The sequence below is a fragment of the Theropithecus gelada genome, chromosome 1 (assembly GCF_003255815.1).
Source record: "Theropithecus gelada isolate Dixy chromosome 1, Tgel_1.0, whole genome shotgun sequence".
NCBI lineage: Eukaryota > Metazoa > Chordata > Mammalia > Primates > Cercopithecidae > Theropithecus > Theropithecus gelada.
The window spans coordinates 221,641,530-221,666,068 of NC_037668.1; the positions used below are offsets into that span (position 1 = coordinate 221,641,530).

Here is a 24,539-nt window from a genome sequence, read left to right on the forward strand (position 1 = left end):
TACTGACAGTGAAAACAGGAGATGACGAGGGATTCCAGTTGGAAATGCCCAGTTTCCCGGGTGTGTGTGTGGCGGGGGTGGGGGGAACCATAACGTTAATTTTACCCCCGACGTTGGGAGCGCCTGAGTGGTGGCTTTTCACCGGGTGTGGCTCGTCTGAGCTCTTGAACTGAGGCCAGCGGACACCACCCACCGGCGCCTGCTTTCCCGCGGCGTGGGCTCCTCCCCCGTGCAGACCGCGAGGGGAGACGGTGCGGGCGGCCGGGAGCGCAGCCACCCGGGGAGGCGGGCCATGGCCTCGGGGCCGCCCGGGGAGCGGCTGCGCGAGGAGGCGCGGTGCCCCGTGTGCCTGGATTTCCTGCAGGAGCCGGTCAGCGTGGACTGCGGCCACAGCTTCTGCCTCAGGTGCATCTCCGAGTTCTGCGAGAAGTCGGACGTCGCGCAGGGCGGTGTCTACGCCTGTCCGCAGTGCCGGGGCCCCTTCCGGCCCGCGGGCTTCCGCCCCAACCGGCAGCTGGCGGGCCTGGTGGACAGCGTGCGGCGGCTGGGGCTGGGCGCGGGGCCCGGGGCGCGGCGCTGCGCGCGGCACGGCGAGGAGCTGAGCCGCTTCTGCGAGGAGGACCAGGCGGCGCTGTGCTGGGTGTGCGACGCCGGCCCGGACCACAGGACGCACCGCACGGCGCCGCTGCAGGAGGCCGCCGGCCGCTACCAGGTGAGGCGCCCCCCGGCGGGGGCTGCGGGCGCTGCGGGACCGGGAAGCGGGCGACCGTCCGGAGCGGAGCCGCCAAGGCCACCCGTCTCCTGAGCGGCTCCCACGGCCGCTCCCCGCGCCGTCCCCGCCGCCCACGCGGCTCACTCAGTGTGGGTCTCCTTGCCTTGGCTGGGTAACCCCCTTTGCGACACACAACCGTTATTTTACACCGTGCGCTCCTCCCTCAAGCACTCTCCTGTCCTCGAACTCGCGCTGGGCTGGATTTTCCTGGTGCGGATAGTCTGGTCCCTCAGCTGGGCTCTGGTCGGGAGGGCTGTGGTCCAGTTCATTCTTGGTAACTACTGTACATCTATATCGTAAACTTGCCGTAATAGTTCTCATTTGTGCAGTGCTTTGCTTTTGCACAGTGTTTACGTTAAATGAGTGTTGTCACCAAAGCAACCCATGGGTTTGGGCGTTGTTAGGAAGAGTGTCAAGCTGGGCACGGGTTCCGATCCCTCCAAAGCTCAGGCGCCTGTGCCTCCTGAAGTAGGAGAGGGTGGCCCGCGGGTGGCTCTCCATCAGCAGGGATTTGGGGACTTAGGATTCGAACATCCTCAATGAAGAGGTGCTTCATTTGGAGTGTAGCCCGGGAAGCTTAAAAGAGAAAGAAGAAAAACAAAATGGAAGTATTTGGCCCCCAAAGTGGCATCTGTGAAATTTCGTGTAGAATTCTTCCTACTGGTGCCCTTCGAAAGTTCTTGGGTGTTTTCTGAACACACTTTAATCCCAGCATGTAGAACAACTGCCAGCACAGAGGAGGTCTAAGTCGTCTTTAATCTACTGACATATTTAACCAAAGGACTATCAGTCGTGCTGTAGTGCATTGCAAATACTAGCTTTCTTAAAATTTTTATTTATTTATTTTGTTTTTTAAAATTAAGGTTTAGGATATTTTCCCCTTCCCTCTGGACCTACCAATATCTCTCTTGGTATGTCTTCTTGATTTTCATTGTCATTGGCGAGATGTAGGTACTAGGTAATTTCTAGTTAAACTTTTCTGCTATGTTCTTGCCTTTTTAAAAAAAAAAAAAAAAAAGTCCAGAAAGTACCATACAGAGGATTGGTAGTGTAATATTTCTTTTTTTCTTTTTTCCTTTTCTTTCTTTTTTTTTTTTTTTGAGATGGGGTCTAGCTCTGTAGCTCAGGCTGGAGTGCAGTGGTGTGATCTCGGCTCATTGCAACCTCTGCCTCCCGGGTCCTGGTTCAAACAGTTCTCCTGCCTCAACCTTCTGATTACAGATAGGTACACAGCACCACGCCCGGCTAATTTTTGTATTTTTAGTAGAGACGGGGGTTTCACCATGTTGGCCAGCCTGGTCTTGAACTACTGACCTTGTGATCTACCCTCCTTGACCTCCCAAAGTGCTGGTGTTACAGGCAGCCCAGCCTCTAGGGTAATATTTCTAAAGGTGTTCTCTGTATTTCCAGTAGTTCTTCAGTTAAATACCAAATAAATATTATCTAAACTCCTGAGCCTGTCAGTGATAGCTTTCTAGGGCCCTAAGTTATGTTTTCATAGCTCTTGTCTTAACTAGCCAGGAAACCCAGCAAATTTAGCCGAATCACTGTTTTCCTAACTGTGCCACATCTCCTTGCTTTTGCTGACAGTTTCTTTGGCCTGAGGGAGCTTTTCTCTATCTACAAGTGTCAAAGTGTTTGTTCTTTGTAAACACCAAAACAAATGCCACTTTCCCCACTGGGTCAAATGGTATCATGAATTCTACTGTTATTTTATGTATAACAATTATAATATTCTCCTTTTAAAAACAATTGATGTGTATGTAGGATTTATTAAGTAACTTTGAGAATAGAATTTTTTAATTAAAATCCTGTTTATGTATGTATCTTTGTGGGTATTTTCTGTAAATAAAATACACATATTTACCTTTAGTGAGGGCCCTATCATTGAAGGAAGATTTAGTTCTCGTATTTTTACTCATTGTAAGGTTTACAACATATTGTATTTTTTCATATAAAATATGATAACCTCCTAAGTTCCTTCTGACCTAATAATACTAATACTACAATAATAAACCCATGCTTTATCATAAAGTAATCAATAACTTCAAGAAGTTGAAATATAGAGAGATATAATAGCATCACTCTTCATCCAAATACCAATAGATGACATTTCATCTAATATTCTCATTTACATCAGCCCAGTTTTAATATATTCATTACCAGCACTTTTTTTTCAAAATTAATGCTGTTTTGTAAAATATATTTATTTATTGGACATTATCATTGTATTTCTTGTCATTAAACATTCTGTAACATCCTATTTTAATTCTATCCAGTTAATATAATTTTTTTCTCCCCTATCTTTAATGTTTTAGTTAAGTTATGCTATTGTATATAACAATGCAGTGAGCATACTTTTAGATAACTATTTGATTGTATCTGGTATTGAAATACATTTAAGGAGCTTGTATATATTACATTACACCAGCCTGGGCAATATAGTAAGACCCCATCTCTACAGAAAACAAAATTAGCTGAGTGTGCCTTGAGTACTAGCTGCTTGGGAGCTGAGGTAGGAGGACCATTTGAGCCCAGGAGTTTGAGGCTGCAGTGAGCCATGATCGCATCACTGAACAACAACCTGAGTGACAGAGCGAGACCCTGACACACATTTATGTTTAGTTTTTAATGATATTGAACATTTTTTATGTGCTTTCAAGAGATGGTTTAAATTGATCTTTGTATTTCCTCACACATCTGCGTGATGTTAGGTACTGAGTGAGAGCATCTGTAACAGCTTTGAAATATCTTCCCAAACAGGTAAAGCTTCAGATGGCTCTGGAACTTGTGAGGAAAGAGCTGGAGGATGCCTTGACTCAGGAGGCCAGTGTGGGGAAAAAGACTGTCATTTGGAAGGTAAGACCGTGTTGGGGCTTTAGGAGGCTTGCCTGTTTGAAGGATCCAGATTCGGGTCAGTAATTCTTCCACCATCTTCCATTCTCCAGCACTTTTTTTCCATCTCCATATATGCCCAAGAACACCTCAGAGCCATCCTGGGTCATCCCTGTACCCTCAAATGATATGGTTCATTTTTGTTCTTTTTGTCTCCGTTGCCGTCACCCAATCCAAATTACAGTTAAATAGCTTTGCTAGCTTGATCTTACTGTAAAACCCACTGCTGTATCCCTGTCGCCTAGAATAGCATCTTATACTGTCACTACTAGTTTGAAAATATTTGTTAGGTGAATGAAATAATGAATATTTCACAACTTTGTAACAGAAGAAGTACAGCCCAAAGTGATCATCTTATATACAGGGAAATAATCCGAACGTTCAGCCTTTTTTGATCATCTGTACATACACATATTCCATTTTTTTATACCTCACTAGCTCTTTTTATTCCATGTTTCATTCATGCACATGCATGTGAACATGTGTATACGCACACACACACAGTGATTTGTACACACACACAGTGATTCACACACACACACACACACACACACACACACAGTGATTCTCAACCTGAGGCGATACCCACACCCCCCTAGATACATTTTGCAATTTCTGGAGATGATATTTTTAGTTGTCACAACTGAGGAAGGGTGGGTACAGTGCACCTGTCATCTAGTAGAGACAGGAATGCAGCTTCACACCCTGTAGTCCACAGGACAGTTCCCATATCCTATGAGAAAAAATGATCTGTTCAAGATGTCAATAGTGTCAAGATTGAGAAACTCTATATAGAAACTGTGTGTATAGTTCTATATATTCATGTAATATATTATGTAATATGATATATAATAGGTTATACTCTACAGAATATTCCTATTCTTTCTCCTTTTCCAAATAACCCTTCTTTTCTGATGACTGTATATATTTATAATTATTTCCTTCTTGTTTTCTTTGAAAATTTAGTCTTATACTCTATCTTTACACAGATATTACATAAAGACTTTTTAAACTAAATTTTTCTATATTTACTACATTACTAGATTACTATATATATACACATAGGGATAGGAAAAGATAACATTTATCCCAGAAGAAAGATGTACATTAAGGCCAGGCATGGTGGCTCACAACTGTAATCCCAGCACACTGCGAGTCTGAGGCAGGTGGATCATCTGAGGTCGGGAGTTCAAGACCAGCCTGACCAACATGGAGAAACCCCATCGCTACTAAAAATACAAAAAAAAAAAAAAAAAAAAAGAGCCAGGCGTGGTGGCGCATGCCTATAATCCCAGCTACTCAGGAGGCTGAGGCAGGAGAATTGCTTGAACCCAGGAGGCAGAGGTTGCGGTGAGCTGAGATTGCGCACATTGCACTCCAGCCTGGGCAACAAGAGTGAAACTCTGTCTCAAAAAAAAAAAAGGAAAAAAGAAAAGAAAAATGTACATTATAGGTAAATAATTTAGATAGTGATAGGAAAGGATAAAAGTTATCAATATTAAATAATATTGATGTTAATAACTTTAGTACCTAACGTTACTCAGATGTGTGAAGAAATATTTAAACTTATTAACGTTGATACTGACAAACTTGTTCATCAATATTATTAATGAATATTTTTAAACTAGTAGTGACAGTATAAGATGCAACTCTAGATGATAGGGATATAGCCGTGGGTTTTGCAGGAAGAGCAAGCTAGTAAAGCATAGTTTGGATTGGGTAGTGGCAATCGAGATAAAAAGAGCAAGAACAAAGCTTTACAATATTAAATAATGTTCGTTATTTGCCTATAATGTACATAGTGATAGGATGTACATTATTTAATATTGTAATATTGATGGATAATTTTTGTTCTTTTCAGGCTGAAATACAAGTCTATTGTTTTCAATCCTGGCCTGACCGTAGATCTATAAAATCAGAATGCCCATATCGGAGAGCTGAGTTCCTGCATGTTTTAAACCCTCTACTGATTATTCTTAAGTAGGGATGATACTGAGATCCCTGTTCTAAGCCAAGTAAACTTGCATGATCTTTACCATCAAGAATGTATCCATGTGAGCCAAATGCAGCAAGCACATTTTTGGTCACAAGGTATTCTAAATACTACAAAACAACCTTTCCTGTTTCTCTATCTGCAGATATAGTTGTGCTCAAGAGGGTGGTGTGAAAGGAAGATGAATTGCAGGCAAATCGCTTCCCACCACACCCCCCTTCATGCCCCAGGTATGACTCAACTCTTTTCTAGTGGCTGGGTTATTTGCCCCACCCCACGACAGCACAGCCTCTGATATGAAGAGAGCTTCTCATATTTACATGAGTTACACCTTTCAGGAATCAGTGTATGGAATTCAGACTTGGCTGATTTCAGAAAGAAGATGAAGTTTTCTGAATCTGGTGATTTAGAAAATGGTAGAAGGAGGTAGAGTTGGAAAATGGAAGGAAGGAGTTAAGTCTTAGGGGATATTTAGTTTAAAAAGGTGATAGCTTATGCCTTTTAGTCAAAGCAAGAAGTTACCACGTTTAAAAACAGGCAGATAGGCTGGGCACAGTGGCTCACGTCTGTAATCCCAGCACTTTGGGAGGCCGAGGTGGGCCAATCATGAGGTCAGGAGTTTGAGACCAGCCTGACCAACATGGTGAAACCCTGTCTCTACTGAAAATACAAAAATTAGCTGGGCATGGTGGTGTGTGCCTGTAATCCCAGTTACTTGGGAGGCTGAGACAGGAGAATCACTTGAACCTAGGAGGAGGAGATTGTAGTGAGCTAAGATTGTGCCACTGCACTCCAGCCTGGGTGACAGAGCAAGACTCTGTCTCAAAAAAAAGATTAAAAAAAAACCAGGCAAATGACTTCACCTACAAAGCAGTGTAACAGTGTAACAAAACTCCATTTGTACCTCATGAATATCTACAAAAAAGAAAACAAATCGATAAAACAGGACAGAGAATGGGAGGTACAGGTACTTTGAGGGAGTGATTTGCCTCTCGTACTCAGCTTAAAGTTAGTTTCCAGTATACTTATCTCGAGAGAAGAAAATCTAGAAACTAAGCTTGGGATGAAGTATGTTCCTTCGGTCTATTCAGAAACTGGAGACGCGAGATTCGGGTAGAAATCGGGGTTAATTCCCTGACGTGAACTCTGAACTCAGTGGCCTGAGCATTACTTAGTTGTTTCTTGGCTTTGTAGAGAACGTTAGACCTATGGTTGTTGGTTGTGTTCACTGTTACCGTATTGTGAAACAGCGTGCATATTTTCTCATCTCTCAGCCTGTTCTTATTCAAACAATTCTAGGTCTCTAACATTTCTTCATAATTCGGTTGTTTCTAGTGGTTCTAGTGACTAATCGACTAGTAAATAGTAACCTGTTGTGTGACTGCTCTATGCCGATCACTGTTCTTGTAGTTTAATAGATATTCAGCCGTAATCCACATACTCTTCTTTTTCCCCACATTTTTTAAGAGATGGAGTCTTGCTGAAGTGCAGTGGTGCAATCACAGCTTACTGCAGCCTCGAGCTCTTAGACTCAAGTAATCCTCCCACCTCAGCCTTGTGGGTAGCTGGGACTACAGGGCTTACCACCATGCCCCGTCAGTTCATTTAATGTTTTTAGAGATGGGGTCACGTTTTGCTTTGTTACCCGGGCTGGTCTTGAACTACTGACCTCAAGCAATCCTCTTGCCTCAACCTCCCCAGAACCTCACATTTTGTATATGGTACTGAAACTTCAATATAAAAGTGCCTTGCCCCCAAGCCTGTGGCAAAATGGGAACTCCAGTCCAACAGTGTTTTTTAAACTTAGTTTGAAAACTCTCCTGGGCTACTTCTTATACGAATGGACCCCAGTCTGTGCATGTTGTTAGAATGCAGCCAGTCAGTCCACAGAGTTACGGATCCCAGGGAAGTCTGGACATTGCCTTCTCCAGCACTGTCCTGTACTTGGCTGCAGGAGGCCGAGCGCTGATGATGTGATCCACTGTGTCACCTCAGGAGAAAGTGGAAATGCAGAGGCAGCGCTTCAGGTTGGAGTTTGAGAAGCATCGTGGCTTTCTGGCCCAGGAGGAGCAACTGCAGCTAAGGCGGCTGGAGGCGGAGGAGCGAGCGACGCTGCAGAGACTGCGGGAGAGCAAGAGCCGGCTGGTCCAGCAGAGCAAGACCCTGAAGGAGCTGGCAGATGAGCTGCAGGAGAGGTGCCAGCGCCAGGCCCTGGGTCTGCTGGAGGTGAGACCGGGTGCCAGAAAAGCAGGCAGGTGTGAGACTGAGGTGACAGGGACTAGTACAGTGGCTTTCAGAGACAAACACTTTGGCGTTTATGTTCTTTAGGAAAAGGGCACTCTCGAATTTACTCAGAAGGCAGCTTAAACACCCTAGAATTTACTCAGATGCCATTCCTGGCTTCAGAATCATGAGATTCTAGAGAATCATATAGTTTGAGTCTGGCATGGTGGCACTTGCCTGTAGTCCCAGTTATTAGGGAGGCTGAGATAGGAGGATTGCTTGGGCCAAGGAAATTGAGACCAGCCTGGGCAACACAGCAAGACCCTGTCTCAAAAGACAAACAGACAAACAGCATATAGTTCATTTTAAGGACTAAAGAATTTTTAAAATTAAAATTAATGATTTCTGAAAATGTAAACAGGTAGGAAAAGGACAGGCTACACTCTGCTGGCCGAGAAGTAATTCCTAAAACCTCAGAGTCAGTTTGCGGTTTGTCCATGACGGCATTGCTGTTTTTCAGGGATGGCTAACCCAGAAAGTCTGCATAACACATTTTAGTGTCACCGGCCAGAAGGATGAATAATGATTTAAATTGTCCAGTTGAAATTGTTATATTGGATTGTAACGCAAACATTGATTTCCTGGCCCACATTGCGTGCCCGTTCCAGGCATGGTGAGGAGGGATTACGTGGACTCCCGTGCAGCTTCCTCCCAGTCTGTTTGGGATTAGAGAACAGAAAGATGAATAACATTGAACGGGAATCTTTGTTTTTAATCCTCTGTGAAGACATCATATCCCAAGTGAACAGGGAAAGCCAGAGCTGTTGATGGATCCGTGTTTTCTGGATAGAACCAATGGCAACAGAAATTTATCTGGGCCAACTTCTATCTCCTCCCCAGTGACTCACTCAGGGGATTCTAAACTAAGTGATTCATGTTCTCATTTAACAGCTGACCCACAGATTCTACCTTTTCTGACTCAGTTCTAGACACTGAAATTGCCATGAATATTAATAATCATATTAACTCTCTGTATAATATTTGCAAGTACAGTTACTAAACAGTACTGATTACGAGGCAGAGGACCGTGAAATGAATTTGTAAAACCGTTTGTCTCATTTTATCTTATATATGTTAAATTTATATTTTATTATTATTGCTGTGCTCATTTCCTTGTTAGCAAACTAAGAGTAAGAAGGAATTTTCCAAATAGCAGACAGCAAAACACAAGAACTTTGACAGTTTCTTTTCTTTTCTTTTCTTTTCTTTTTGAGACGGAGTCTCGCTCTATTGCCCAGGCTGGAGTGCAGTATGCAGTGGTGTGATCTTGGCTCACTGCAAGCTCTGCCTCCTTGGCTCAAGCGATTCTCCTGCCTCAGCCTCCTGAGTAGCTGGGATTAAAGGCGAGTGCCACAGCACCTGGCTAATTTTTTTTTTTTTTTTGCATTTTTAGTAGAGATGGGGTTTCGCCATGTTGGCCAGGCTGGTCTTGAACTCCTAACCTTAGGTGATCCGCCTACCTCGGCCTCCCAAAGTGCTGGGATTACAGGCGTGAGCCCCTGTGCCTGGCTTGACAATTTCAACAACAGTATTGCTCTGCCCACCTTGGCCTCCCAAAGTGCTGGGATTGTAGGCATGAGCCACCCCGCCTGGCATGGGAGGGTATATTCTTAAATAAGGTATCTTATCTATCTACTGTTTCATAAGGGCGGGATCTCACTCTGTCACTCAGGCTGGAGTGCAGTGGCTCAGTCATAGCTCACTGCAGCCTCAGTCTCCTGGGATCAGGCAATCCTTATGCCTCAGCCTCCCAAGTAGCAGGGACTAAAGGTGTGCACCACCACGCCCAGCTAATTTTTAAAAAATTTTTAGTAGAGATGAGACTTCGTTGTGTTGCCCAGGCTGTATATTTTTATACTTTCCTTTCTTCCCTGGTACTAATAAGCTGCATTTTACCCCCGAAGGCCAAGACCGAGGCCTGACATTCCCATACAGGGTAAAGCAAATTATTTCCCTCTTTTATGCCATCAAAACGTATCTGACTGGCGACTGTTTTTAAGGGGAGAGGGGAAATGTGTCCCAAATACAATTATTAATATAATAAATGTATCACAGATATATTTATTTAATAATCTACTTTGAGAAAGTAATGTTAGTAGTTATTAAAGGCTTCCTTTATTAATCTACTTAGATAACCTACTCATAGGAATAGCTCTGGTACGTTGGTTCAGAGAATTAGGAATTTATAATTCCTATGAAGACGTTTAGGGGAACATTTTGTGTCTTTATTTAAGGAACCCATCCCTGCCCCTCAGATAAATTCTGTGAGTACTTAGGATCTATTTTATCCTGCTCCGTCCGAATTACCTGCAGAATGTTACTCTGTTACAATATCCAAGTGGCAGAATTATTAATTCAGAAGATAATTAAATTGATAGATGTTGCAGGAATTAACCTAAAATTTGTATAGCTTTAAAGAAAAGAGATTTGGCTGGGTGCAGTGACTCACGCCTGTAATCCCAAAACTTTGGGAGGCCAAGGTGGGCGGATCACCTCTGGTCAGGAGTTCGAGACCAACCTGGCCAACATGGTGAAACCCCATCCCTACTAAAAATAAAAAAAAAAAAAAAAAAAAAAAATTAGCCAGGCATGGTGGCGGGAGCCTGTAATCCCAGCTACTTGGGAGTCTGAGGCAGGGAAGTGGAGGTTGCAGTGAGCCAAGATCACGCCATTGCACTCCAGCAGCCTGGGTAACAAGAGCGAAACTCCATCTCAAAAAAAAAAAAAAAAAAAAAAGAGATTTATTGTCCCCTATAATTTTATCTTAATAATGTTTTCCAGTAATTTCTAAGGAAATTTTCGTGGTGTCCTCAGTCTGACTGGGAAAAGCAGTCCAGAGTCCAGCTCACACTGTATTTTTCTTTCCTTTTCAGGGTGTGAGAGGAGTCCTGAGCAGGTATGTGTGCTTTCTAGTTGGTGAAGGGATTGGGAGAGGCAGAGGAGCTGGTGGAGAGCCCTGCTGACCTCTGTGGTTTCTGTGCTCTTCCCAGAAGTAAGGCCGTCACAAGGCTGGAAGCGGAGAGCATCCCCATGGAACTGAAGACCGCGTGCCGCATCCCTGGGAGGAGGGAACTGTTGAGGAAGTTCCAAGGTAGTTTGCATCTTAGAGACTGGGAAGTGGCTGCCTGGGGTTTGCCTCATATTGCAGTTTGTTACTGTGCCAGTCAGCTGCAGTGAGCAACAGCACCTGAAGTCTTAGTGGCCCAGATCAGCAGAAGCTTGTTTTGAGGGTGTTGCCGTTGCTTTGTTCCTGGGTGTGGGGACTTCTGTGCCACATCGTCTCACTCCAAGGCCCGTGCTGACAGAGCTCCACCTCCCTCGCTGTGCTGGGAGCCGTAGAAGCGGGCCAGGTGATTGAAGACATGGGGGAAGAAGTTCTCTTACAGAGTCAATACAACACCTCACTTCTGGTCACCAAAATGTGTGGGGATTTCTCCCCGCAAACAGCCAGTCTGTTCTCCAGCACATACTCCAGCCAGATGTCCTTCCATGCAATTTGATTTTGACACTGTCTACCTGGAGATAGCACCAGGTTCCCCCGGGTTGAGGGCCTAGTCCCACAAGACTGACCCCACTTCACGTGCCAGCCACAAGCACAGGTTGTGGCCTGTGATTCTGACCAACTGACTGTAAATTGGGGTTCCCACAACCCCTTCTTGAGTTCACTTGATTTCCTGAAAGAGCTCACAGAACTCAGGGACACATATTTACTCATTTATTATAATGGGCATTACAGAGGCTAGAGATAAACAGATGGAAGAGATTCCCAGGGTGAGCTTCCACACCTTCTCTAGGCATGCTACCTTGGGAACCTCCATGTGTTCAGTGATCTGGAAGTCCTCAGGACTCAGTTCTTTCTTTTCTTTTCTTTTCTTTTCTTTTTTTTTTTTTTTCTTTTTTTTTTTTTGTGATGAAGCCTTACCCTGTCCCCAGGCTGGAGTGCAGTGGCACCATCTTGGCTCACTGCAACCTCCGCCTCCCATGTTCAAGCGATTCTCCTATCTCAGCCTCCTGAGTAGCTGGGATTACAGGCACCTGCCACCACACCCGGCTAATTTTTATATTTTTAGTAGAAACGGGGCCTTATCATGTTGGCCAGGCTGGTCTCAAACTCGACCTCAAATGATCTGCCTGCCTTGGCCTCCCAGAGGGCTGGGATTACAGGCGTGGGCCACCGTGCCCGGCCAATGAGCTCAGTTCTTTTAGGTTTTTATGGAAGCACTTTGTAGACGTGATTGATTAAATCATAGGCCATTGGTTTATCAACCCACCCTTCAGCCCGTCTCTCTTCAGAGGTAGGTGGGAGCATGGCACTGAAAGTTTCCAGCCTCTAATCACATGGTTGGTTCCCCTGGCAACCCACACCCATGGGAGGCTTTCTGGGGCATCACCAACCATAAGTCATCTTAGTAGCATGCAAAAGACACTCTTGTCTTTCTGGAAATTCCAAGGATTTTTAGAACTATATGTCAGTAAACAGGATGTAGACAAAATGCATACTTCACAGTATCATAGGCATGGTGACTGTAGACCAAATACATACTTCGCAGTATCATAGGCATGGTGACTGTAGACCTAATAGATACTTCCCAGTATCATAGGTATGGTGAATCCTGCACCGTAGACCAAATACACACTTCACAGTATCATAGGCACGGGGACTCATGCACTGTAGACCAGATACACACTTCACAGTATCATAGGCATGGTGACTGTAGACCAAATACATACTTCACAGTATCATAGGCATGGTGACTGTAGACCAAATACATACTTCACAGTTTCATAGGCATGGTGACTGTAGACCAAATATGTACTTCACAGTATCACAGGCATGGTGACTGTAGACCAAATAGATACTTCCCAGTATCATAGGTATGGTGAATCCTGCACCGTAGACCAAATACACACTTCACAGTATCATAGGCATGGGGATTCATGCACTGTAGACCAAATACACACTTCACAGTATCATAGGCATGGTGAATCCTGCACCATAGACCAAATACACACTTCACAGTATCATAGGCATGGGGACTCATGCACTGTAGACCAAATACACACTTCACAGTATCATAAACATGGTGACTCATGCACTCCTCTTAAAGGCATCCATGCTGAATTGGGGCATGTGGCCTTCCTGAGATTTCATGGCTAAGCCAAACTATCAAGGAGACAGTGTAGGGGGCAAGGGAAAACTTTCCCCTTTCACTATGAATGTTTGCTGAAAATTAATTGACCAAAGACAAACAGGAACAAAGGCATAGAAAAAGTTCAACATTCAAAGCACAGCAGAATCGCAGGAGAATAATTACCCAGTAACTCAATGGGATGCGGTTGCTTATATACCCTTCTTTGTTGGAGGAAAGGGAGATGGGGAGGCGTGGATGATTTTAGAGGGATAGTAAATGATTTTTTGGTGGATTCATTGGACTTGGAGTACATACAGTGGCTTGGGACAAAGTCTGTTGAAAAATAGACAGTGGTTTGTGACTGAAGTCTGTCCAGGTGTGTTGACAGACTTGTCTGTCTTCCTGCAGTATGAACTAAATTAAACACAGGGACTTTAGGCAGATAAATGAGTGTTAGAATAAAGCTTCTTCCAGTGTGTGCTCGTCTCCAAGGGCCTTTAATTTAAAATAATGGGCATACCAGGGTGCCATATTTTAGGGTAGAAATCTCTGGTCTCCTTCAGTGGGAGAGTGTACCATGCCCAGAAAAATGAGGATTGGTGTATTCATGAGCAGTATCAGAATCACAGCCACCCATAGAATCTACATTTGGTTAGAACAGTGGGCTCAAAATTGTAGTTCATCTCTTATTAGCTGTGATATGAGTAACGTTAGTTCCAGTAGATTTACATTTCCTTGTTTATAAAATGCTAAAAATGTTTGGAGGACAAAATGAAACATTTGAAAGCACCCCACCTCCTAAAAGTTATCAATATGAAAGCATTGCAAAGTTATTAATTAACAAGAAGTTTGGTTTAATGTATTGGCTGAGAATTTGATGAGTTGCTTGAATTAGTGAGTCAATAAAGCCAAAAATATTGTCAATTATTTTTATATAGGAATAAGCAGTGTCACAAAAAATTAGTCTGTTCAATCTGAGTGTATTATTCTTTAAAACAGTATAGATTCAGTATTGTTTAAAATTTCATTTTAAAATCTAATTTAGCCCAAGTAATGAAAACTGACTATGTCTAAATAGTGGCTTCACTACTTACAGGGAAAGAGTGTAAAGTCTCTTAATGAGAAAATCCATCTCCGCAGCATAGTACCCACATTCTCCTGGGTAGATGAATGTATACTAAATGCCCGACTCGATTAAAATCATCATGGCACCCTTAGACTCAGTAACCTCATATCCATATTTATTTTTATTGAATGAAACAATTCAAAATGTTTTATTAATTCTATCTCATCCATTCTTTTAAACATTGGAATATATCATTAAACAACAACAACAGCAAAATATGCTACAATCCATAGCTTTGTGTTGCAGATACGTACTTAGCCAAAATACACAGGCTGTAAGAGGCTGATACAGAATATTGAATAAAATAAAAAGGAGTATGAAAAGGGTAATGAGAAGTTCTGGTTTTGAATAAGGTGACCAGGAAGGACCTCGCCCCGTGGGGATAATGCAGCACATATATGATTTGGAAGAAAGCACTCAGACAGCAGAAATGAGTGCTGAGGCCTGACATGGAGGATGGCAGGTGTGTTCCAGGAGCTGTGAGGATGTCAGTGTGAGGAGACTGTGGCAGACTAAATGACAGGAGGGTCAGAGAGACCACGGAAGGGCTGGATAGGCTCTGAGCAGGATACTTTATCCCTGAGTGAAACAGGACGTCATTGAAAGTTGTACCTAGAAAAATAGTTTGATTGGACTAATGTTTTATGAGGATCACTTTGTATGGTTTCTTGTAAGTAAATTATGGAGAGGAGAAGATTACATGGGAAAAGCAGTTAAGGGTCTTTGCAGTAATTTGATGAGAGATGATTATGTGTTGGAACAGATGTTATTACGGAAGGTGCCGCAAGATGGACATATTTTTGTTATACACTGAAGGCAGAGCTGTTAAGATTTGCTATTGGATTACATATGATGTGCTATTAAAAAGAAGAGCTATGAATGATTCCAAGGTTTTGGAGCTTGCAAACTGGCAAAATGTGATTGCCACTTCTATTGAAGAGGAAAGCTACAGTTGAAGCAGAAGAAGGGGTTGGGTTTTGGACATGTGGATGTTGCGATGAGTGCTAAATATCCAAATGTTGCTCTCAGGTGGGCAGATGAGTGTACAATAGGGATTTTCAGGGTAAAGTTCAAAGCTAAGCACATGCATTGGGAATCAGTCAGCATGTGATTGGAATTTTATCAAAGCAATGAGCCAGTCAACCCCCAGGTAGATAGGGAGTGAGGTGAGAGAGAGAGAAGAAGTCCAAGTCTTGGGACCATAGGTTTCTCCAGTGGTGGTGGTGGAGGAGAAGAGAACAGCAAAGAGGATGAAGGAGTAGTGAGCAGCGAGAGAAGGGAAACATGGATGAGTGCTGTCTGTGGAAAAGGGAGATTTTCCAGCACAAGTGGATTCTCGGTAGTGTTGAGAGATACAGAAAAATCATTGAAGACGAACTCTGGGCCAGGTGTGGTGGCTCACACCTGTAATCCCTGCACTTTGGGAGGCCGAGGTGGGCGGATCACCTGAGGTCAGGAGTTTGAGACCAGCCTAGTCAGCATGGAGAAACTCCGTCTCTACTAAAAATACAAAATTATCCAGGTGTGGTGGTGCATGCCTATAATCCCAGCTACTCGGGAGGCTGAGGCAGGAGAATTGCTTGAACCCAGGAGGCGGAGACTGCAGTGAGCCGAGATCACACCATTGAACTCCAGCCTGGGTAACAAGAGCAAAACTCCATCTAAATAAAAAGACAAACTCTGACAAATAGCCATTCATCAACACGCAGGTCCCTGGGAAGATGGACATGAGCAGTTTGGTTGGGGTGTGGTAACATCATGATGAAGAATTGAGTTCAGGAGAGAAGGGGTAGGGAGAGGAATGGGGTGTAGACCATGTCAAAAGCCATTTCACAGATCTCTTTTGTTAGAAATGAAGCAGACAAATGTGCTGGAGCAGGCATGACATGGGAATACATGACTTCTGTTAAATGCACAATCCGTGGAGACCTACCTTTCCATCTCTGTTATTTACCTCTAGAGTTTGGGAAGACCACATGAACTCTTTGACTCGGAATCTACTCTTGTGTAATGTAGGGATGACAATGGTGACCCTCAGGGTGGTTATATGAGAGTTAATAAAAATAATGCAATATGCAGTTATGTGACCACTCAGGTTGGGTATCAATAACAGTTCACTAGGCTGGGCGCGGTGGCTCACACCTGTAATCCTAACACTTTGGGGAGGCCAAGGCAGGTGGATCACCTGAGGTCAGGAGTTCAAGACCAGCCTAACCAACATGGAGAAACCCCATCTCTACTAAAAATACAAAATTATCCAGGTGTGGTGGTGCATGCCTGTAATCCCAGCTACTTGGGAGGCTAAGGCAGGAGAATCACTTGAACCCAGGAGGCGGAGGTTGCAGTCAGCCAAGATCGTGCCAGTGCACTCTAGCCTGGGCAACAGGAGTGAAACTCTTATCTCAAAAATTAAATTAAATTAAAAAAATTTTAAAAATTCACTAGGCTGGGCATGGTGGCTCACACCTGTAATCCCAACATTTTGGGAGGTTGAGGCCGATGGATCGCTTGAACCCAGGAGTTCAAGACCAGCCTGGGCAACATAGTAAAACTCCATCTCTACAAAAAATACAGAAAACTGGCTGGGCATGGTGGTGTACGCCTTCCCAGCTACTTAGAAGGCTGAGGTAGGGGGACGGCTTGAGTCTGAGAGGTGGAGGCTGCAGCGAGCTGTGATTGTACCACTGCACTCCAGACTGGGCAACAGAGCAAGGCTCTGTCTCAAGTAAAAAAAAAAAAGTTCACTAGAAGTGTTTAAAGGCAGGTAAGTATAGTGGTAGTGGCAGTAGTGGTGGTAGTAGTAGCAGTAATAGGAAGAGTAGTGCAGTAGTAGTAATAGTAGTAGCAGTAGAAGCAGTATTCTGATATTGAAAATCAAACTATATTAATATGTTAGTCTGATTTTGCATTGCTATAAAGAAATACCTGAGGCTGGGTAATTTATTAATATAAGGAAATGTGGTTTGTTTTGGCTCATGGTTCTGTAGACTGTACAGGAAGTATGGTGCTGGCACCTGCTTCTGGTGAGGCCTCAGGAAACCTACAGTCAACGTGGAAAGCAAAGGGGGAGCCAGCATATCACATGGCAAGAGGGAAGCAGTGAAGTGGGCAAGTGCCTGGTTCCTGTTAAACAACCAGCTCTTGCATGAACTGATAAAGAACTCACTTGTCACCAGTGGGATGGCATTAAGACATTCATGGGGGATCAGCGCCCACGATCCAGCACTTCCCGTAGGCCCCACCTTCAACACTGGGAATCACATTTAAACGTGAGACTGGGAGGGGAGACACACCCAAACCATATTATTAATTAACTTACTATTTATAAGCAATGCTAATAAGGAAATCCACTGAATATTTTACATCCCCCCTTCACTGAGGTTTCATATCTAGATGTATTTATTTATTATGTGTATGGGTCAAATGTCTCATCAATCTCGCTGGGACTTCAGAGTATCAATATTTTTTATTGTTACGTAATGAATAACTAAAAGCTTAGCTGCCTAAAGCCATACCATTTAGTAGCTCACAGTTCTGAAGATCAGACATCCGGGTGGGATCAGCTGGCTCCTCCGCTTAGGTTTTCTCAAGGCCCAAATGTGGGTGTTGGCCAGGCCAGGCTTCTCTGCAGGTCTGGGGAAGAACCTTCCCTCTAAGCTTATTCAGGTTGTTGGCATAATACAATTCCGTGCAAATGCAGTACTGAGATTCCTGTTGTCTTGCTGGCTGTTGGTTGGGGGCCATTCTTAGCTCTGGAGATCACTCGTTTTTCTCCTCATATGACCTTTCCATCTTCAAAGCCAGCAAAGAGATATCAAATCCACGTCTTACTGACCTTTCCTGCTGCCACCAACCCAATAGCCAGAGAAAACTTTCTGATTTTACAGGACTTGTGGGATTAGATTAGACTCATGATTAGATTAGACTTGATGATCTCTCTCTGGTCATATAGTATAACATACTCATGAGACTAACACCAGGGTGTGAAGGTCATGGGGTTCATCTTAGAATTCTGCCTACCACAGTAATATAACTTTGAAAGTAGTGGGCTTAATATTAATAAAATTCTCCTATAAATTTTTAAGAAAAGAATTCCTAAGAGGTTTGTAAATTTTATGTTAAATGCAGAACATCCTCCTAAGTGCACCCAAATGCTTTGGATGTAAGCCAGACATGGTGGTGTGCACCTGTAGTCCCAGCTGCTGGGGAGGCAGACACAGGAGGATCACTGGAGTCCAGGAGTTTGAGGCTGTAGTGGACCATGGCTATGTCCATGAATAGCTCTGCACTCCAGCCTGGGCAACATAGCAAGACCCTGTCTCTCTCTCTCTTTCTTTCTCTCTCTCTCTCACACACACACACGCACACACACACACGCTTTACATGTAAATGAAAGGAAACTAAATGATTATTTACTTGGTTTGTCATCATCAATAGTTGTTTTTATTGAGGAAGTTAAAGAGTTCTGGATTATGCAGAGGTAACAGTGGAATACACCAGAAAGTAATAAAGAATAATAAAGTAATAAAGAAGATTTCACCTGTAAGGCGAAATACTGATTTGTTTTCTCTAGGCGTTGTTAGAGAGAGAAGTGAGGAGCTCTGGGACTATTCATTTCAGTGGTTTCCTGAGTTTCTACCTTTCTTTCCTTTCACCTGCTCCACCACGTTCCTTCCGCAGTGGATGTAAAGCTGGATCCCGCCACGGCGCACCCGAGTCTGCTCTTGACCGCCGACCTGCGCAGTGTGCAGGATGGAGAACTATGGAGGGATGTCCCCAACAACCCTGAGCGATTTGACACGTGGCCCTGCATCCTGGGTTTGCAGAGCTTCTCATCTGGGAGGCATTACTGGGAGGTTCTGGTGGAAGAAAGAGCAGAGTGGGGTTTAGGGGTCTGTCAAGACACACTGCCGAGAAAGGGGGAAACCACACCGTCTCCTGAGAACGGGGTCTGGGCCCTGTGGCTGCTGAAAGGGAATGAGTACATGGTCCTTGCCTCCTCGTCGGTGCCTCTTCTCCTACTGGAAAGTCCTCGCTGCATTGGGATATTCTTGGACTATGAAGCCGGTGAAATCTCTTTCTACAACGTCACCAATGGATCTTATATCTACACATTCAACCAACTCTTCTCTGGTCGTCTTCGGCCTTACTTTTTCATCTGCGATGCAACTCCTCTTATCTTGCCACCCATGACAGTAGCAGAGTCGGGAAACTGGGCATCCAGGGATCATGTAGATCCTGCTTCTGATGTAAGAGATGATCATCTCTAAAATTCTGTTCCCAAGATGCAGTCCCAGCCTAGCAAACGTTCCTGGAGTGGGGTGAAGGACATCAATATACTAAGTTTTAACAGATACCCCCATTTAGGTCAGCACTTGATTCCTTGTTGCTGTGAAATATTTCCATGGGACAAAAGAGGGAATACGCAATATTTGCATATGGGAAGATTATAGAGCATAATAATTTTATAAATGCAGCAATCTCAACCTCTATTTCTAGATCACATTTTCTTGATGAGTCTTCCTTCAAATTAATGACCTTGGAGTACATAAGGATTTCTGTACCTTCATTATAATTTGTTATTCCTTTCAACATCCTTGTATTCCAAATCTTCCATATAAGAATTAGACATGGTAGTTCTTAAACTGATTCAGAATGGTCTGATACTATTCCAGTATCACATCCATACTTCTGTTTCTCCTCCTTTTCCTGATTTTTCTTCTCATTCTCTCCTCCCCCCCTCTATCTCTCATTCCCTGTCACTCTCTCTCTCTGTCTCTCTTGTTCCTTATTTTTTGTTTCTTACCTCTTACTGTTTAACCTGTTGCTTCCTTCTAGATTAATACATTTAGAGCCATTCCTTTATACAGTCACATTTCCTATGACTTTACTCAATTACTTTTAAAGTCCTTTTTATTCTGGGACTGATTTTTAAGAATTACAAAGCTCATTCCTCTGAATCTAATATCACTGACTGCTAGACTTTTTCCTTTTCTTTGGATACCCTTTAGGAATTTATCAGAATTTTCATTCAACTCGTTCTTTAACGTAGATATTTATTAGTTTTAAGACCTTAAGGCTGGGCGCAGTGACTCATGCCTGTAATCCCAGCACTTTGGGAGGCTGAGGTGGGTGGATCACAAGCTCAGGAGTTCGAGACCAGCCTGGCCAATAGGTAAAACTCTGTCTCTACTTAAAAAAAAAAAAACAACAACAACAAAAATTAGCTGGGTGTGGTGGCAGGAGCCTGTAATCCCAGCTATTCGGGAGGCTGAGACAGGAGAATTGCTTGAACCCTGGAGGCAGAGGTTGCAGTGAGCCGAGATCGCACCACTGTACTCCAGCCCAATGCGAGACTCCGTCTCAAAAAAAAAAAAAAAAAAAACAAAAAAAAAAACCTCAAACAACACTTCTCTCTCTCTTTTAGCTGCTTGTTATGGTTCCCATACGTGGAACAATTGTACTGGCCTCGCAGTGGTATGGTAAATATTTAAGGTCATATTTGATATTGCTGGTTTGAATTCAGCTTTTCCATTTAAATACATTATAATAATGATGAAATGATGATAATATTTAACTTATTTTTAAAGTATATTCTATACCTTTCCAACAGAAGTTTTAAAAGTCATTGAAGGCTAACCTTGCTGCCCTCTTTGTATCACTGTCTTCTAATAATTGTTATGGCCGGGTGCGGTGGCTCAAGCCTGTAATCCCAGCACTTTGGGAGGCCGAGGCGGGCGGATCACGAGGTCAGGAGATCGAGACCACGGTGAAACCCCGTCTCTACTAAAAAAATACAAAAAATTAGCCGGGCGAGGTGGCGGGCACCTGTAGTCCCAGCTACTCGGGAGGCTGAGGCAGGAGAATGGCGTGAACCCGGGAGGCAGAGCGTGCAGCGAGCTGAGATCGCGCCACTGCACTCCAGTCTGCGTGAAGAGCGAGACTCCGTCTCAAAAATAATAATAATAATAATAATAATAATAATAATAAATAATAGTTATACAAATGCTAAAATGTTTAAATGGTAACCAAATATTAATTAATGGCAAATTATTTCACATTATCTGACAATAATCTGCAGAAGGTTTAATTTTCCTCCTCAATTTGAAGTTCAAGATGTTTTTCTCTTCCAGGGAGATTTTTTCGACTGACATCTTTAACTACCTTCCGATCATATTATTAACGTAGCCTTCTTCCTAGATTTTTTAAATTGTTTGATCATGAGCGAACACTTCTACTCTCTGTGTTAGGTTTGTAAACAGAGGGAATAACGCATCCTCACGTCCCTCCTCTTGGTGTTCCGCGGGCCGGTGTGCCCTAGCCCTCCCTCGTGCAAGGTCTGTGTAGGGAAGGTGGCCTTCAGCTCAGCCACAGCGTCCCTTCCCCCAGGGATCAGGAGGGTGGCCTGAGATACCCCTTCCGTGGGGCACCACCCATTCACTGAGACGGGGAAGCCCTGAGTGGGAGGGAGAACACCTCCATGTGTCTTCTACTCTCTCCATAGAGTGGAATGAGAGGCCCAGGAGTATCCATTTCCCACCGTGTAGCCCAGTACTCTGGTCTCACTGTCTCTGCTGAATGCTGTCTCACTGTGCATTTTATTATGGTTTATGTCAGTCAGTAGACCTATGTGAGTCTTCATCTCTTGCATTCTTAGGTTCACAGTTTTGTGTGTCTCCTGTAATGACCTCTTTCCCTTTCCAACTCCTGAAAGGTTTCCACTATTTCCTCTGGAACTTTGTTTCATTACCAGCAAAATCCTCTACATCCATACCCGTTTCCTGGCTTTCCCTCTCCTTTCCTCTGAATGCGTCTTTTATATTCAGCTGTCCACTTGACATCAGAATAGACATTTTAAACTCAATTTGCCTAAAACTTAACCACAAAGTCTCTTCCTAACTGCAACCACAAAAACCACAGGCTGCTCCCTGTCACTGGGTGGCAGCTCCATTCTTCTGATTACTTACGCCAGGCGTCCAACTGAGTGCTTTCTTGACTTCTGCAGCCCACATCCAGTCCATCAGCAAGCCCTGTTGGTCCTACCTTCAGAATATGTGTGGCGTTCAGTTGTCCTGGCCACCCTGCTGCTGTAACCATGGTCGGAACTCCATCCTGCCACTCTGGATTATGACTTTCGTTTCCTCACAGTGGTCCTGCTTGGGCTCTAGGCCCTTCCGCTCCCATTCTCTCTACAGCAGCTGGGCTGATCCTTTTAGCACCCAAGGATATGTTGGCATCACAGTGACTTAGATGGTGATACCATCACAATGACGAGTGAAAGTCAGAATCCTCACAGTGAACCCCCAGGCCCTAGAGGTTCTGAACCCCCATCCCTCCTCTGATTCTCTCTTCCTCCCCCCCTTCCCTTTGCATTCTGCTCCAGCTGCCCTGGCCTCATGGCTGGGTTTCCACCAAAGCAGGCGCTTCCCATCATAGGGCAGTTTCCCCCGCTGTGGCTTCTGCTTGAAATTCCCTTTTCCCTGATGTCCCTTGACTCATTATTCCCTTTCTTCCTTTGAGTCTTCTGAGATCCAGCCTCTCAGTGATGCCGTATAACCCTACTCACCCCAGAGCCCGTCCGGAGCTCACCTTTCCAGTTGCCCTTGCTGGGCTCAGTGGAGGCTCTTTGTTCCCCATAGAGTACGTGTCATCTAGTGTACTATATTGTTCTCTTATTTATTAGGCTTGTTTTATTTATTTATTTATGTTTTGCCTTTTGTGCTAAATGTAAACACCCCAAGCGGTGGTATCTTTGTCTCTTGACAATGATACATTCAGTGTTTCTCAAGCACCTCCAATGCTGGTTTGTTATCAATCTGTATTTTTTGAATAAATAAATGATTGACTATCTGGAGAGCAAAATTGATGGACCTGAAAATGTTGTGTGAAATGTAACGTAGTATACTGATATAACAATAATAATTGGCCAATAAAGTTTAATTCCAAGTGCTAAATTAGTAAAATTTTGGGGATAGAGAAAAATTGAGCAGAAGACTAAGTTTGTAAACATGATGGATTTCGTGACCTGATAACTTGGCATGTCCAGGCCTAGTCCCATTGAACCCCCTGTGATTTTGATTCCCCGTGACATCACAGTGACACCTTTGCATTATGCTTTGTCTCGTACTCCATAAGCCACCTCGCAAAATGGTATCGTCACTAAAAATGTGAGGAACTTTCTATAAACTTACGTAGACTAGAAGCTTTAAAAAAAAAAAATTTCATGTTTTATGTACCTTTCTTTACCTAAACAATATGGTGCATCCACGCCATCTAGAAATGGGGTGTCTTGGGTCTGCTCTCCTCATCACTTCCCTATTACTGTGCATTTCTCTGTTATATACATTGGGCTTTTTTTTCTATCTCAAATCATAATTTTTTCTTTCTGACACATCCTTAAGGACTGCTCTGACAATTACCAGTGAAATTCTTTTCTTCTCTGTAAAAATTTGAACACCAACCCTGGTAGAGCACAGTGGCTCCCGCCTGTAATCCCAACACTTTGGGGACTGAGGTGGGAGGATTGCTTGAGACCAGAAGTTTGAGACCAGCTGGGCAACAAAGCAAGACCTGGTCTCTACAAAAAAATATAAATTAGCCAGATATGGTGGTGCAGACCTATAGTCCCAGCCACTTGGGAGGGACTTGAGCCCAGGATTTCAACTCTGCAGTGAGCCAGGATCACACCACTGCACTCCAGCCTGAGTGACAGAGTGAGACCCTGTCTCTTGAAAAAGAGAAAACTAAAAGAGAAAGTCCCCAACATGAGCTTCTAGCCTTTTCTAAGCTATAACCCTCCAGAACTCTGTCTACATATCCAGAAGACTGGGTAATTTATTCTAAGAACTAATCAGCTCAGTAACTCCCTGATATGGTTTGGCTTTGTGTCCCCACCCAAATCTCATGCTCAATTATAATCCCCAGTGTTGAAGGTGGGCCTGGTGGGGGTTGATTGGATCATGGGGGCAGTTTCTCATGGTTTAACACCATCTCTCTTGGATGAGTTGTGAAATCTGGATGTTTAAAAGTGGGTGGCCCCCCAACTTTCTCTTGCCCCTGCTTTTGCCATGTAAGGCTCCAGTTCCCACTTTGCCTTCTGCCATGAGTAAAAGCTCCCTGAGGCCTCCTGGAAGCAGATGCTGCCATGCTTCCTGCACAGCCTGCGGAACTGTGAGCCAACTAAACCTCTTTTCTTCATAAATTTCCTGGTTTCAGATATTTATAGCAGTGTGAGAACAGGCTAATATGCCCCCAGGTCCCCCTCCTCCAAATCAGGTGACTGGTTTATCAATTTAATAAACTTTTTTTTTTTTTTTGAGATGGAGTCTCACTCTGTTG

General features: G+C 43.8%; 1 protein-coding gene across 1 annotated transcript; it reads left to right on the top strand.

The window, feature by feature from the left end:
- The first annotated feature begins 249 nt into the window (after positions 1 to 249).
- Positions 250 to 21,195, top strand: TRIM58 (tripartite motif containing 58). Its single transcript, XM_025397137.1, has 6 exons — positions 250 to 712; positions 3,536 to 3,631; positions 7,656 to 7,886; positions 10,817 to 10,839; positions 10,934 to 11,034; positions 18,882 to 21,195. The coding sequence occupies exons 1-6, from the start codon at positions 293 to 295 to the stop codon at positions 19,469 to 19,471; spliced, it is 1,461 nt and encodes a 486-aa protein (XP_025252922.1). The 5' UTR covers positions 250 to 292; the 3' UTR covers positions 19,472 to 21,195.
- Positions 21,196 to 24,539: the final 3,344 nt, after the last annotated feature.

Excerpts from the sequence above, each read along its gene's own strand:
- TRIM58 (XM_025397137.1), top strand. The coding sequence starts at position 293 with ATGGCCTCGGGGCCGCCCGGGGAGCGGCTGCGCGAGGAGGCGCGGTGC. Across the intron at positions 3,632-7,655 it reads AAAAGACTGTCATTTGGAAG|GAGAAAGTGGAAATGCAGAG; the intron begins GTAAGACCGTGT and ends GTGTCACCTCAG. Across the intron at positions 11,035-18,881 it reads ACTGTTGAGGAAGTTCCAAG|TGGATGTAAAGCTGGATCCC; the intron begins GTAGTTTGCATC and ends TTCCTTCCGCAG.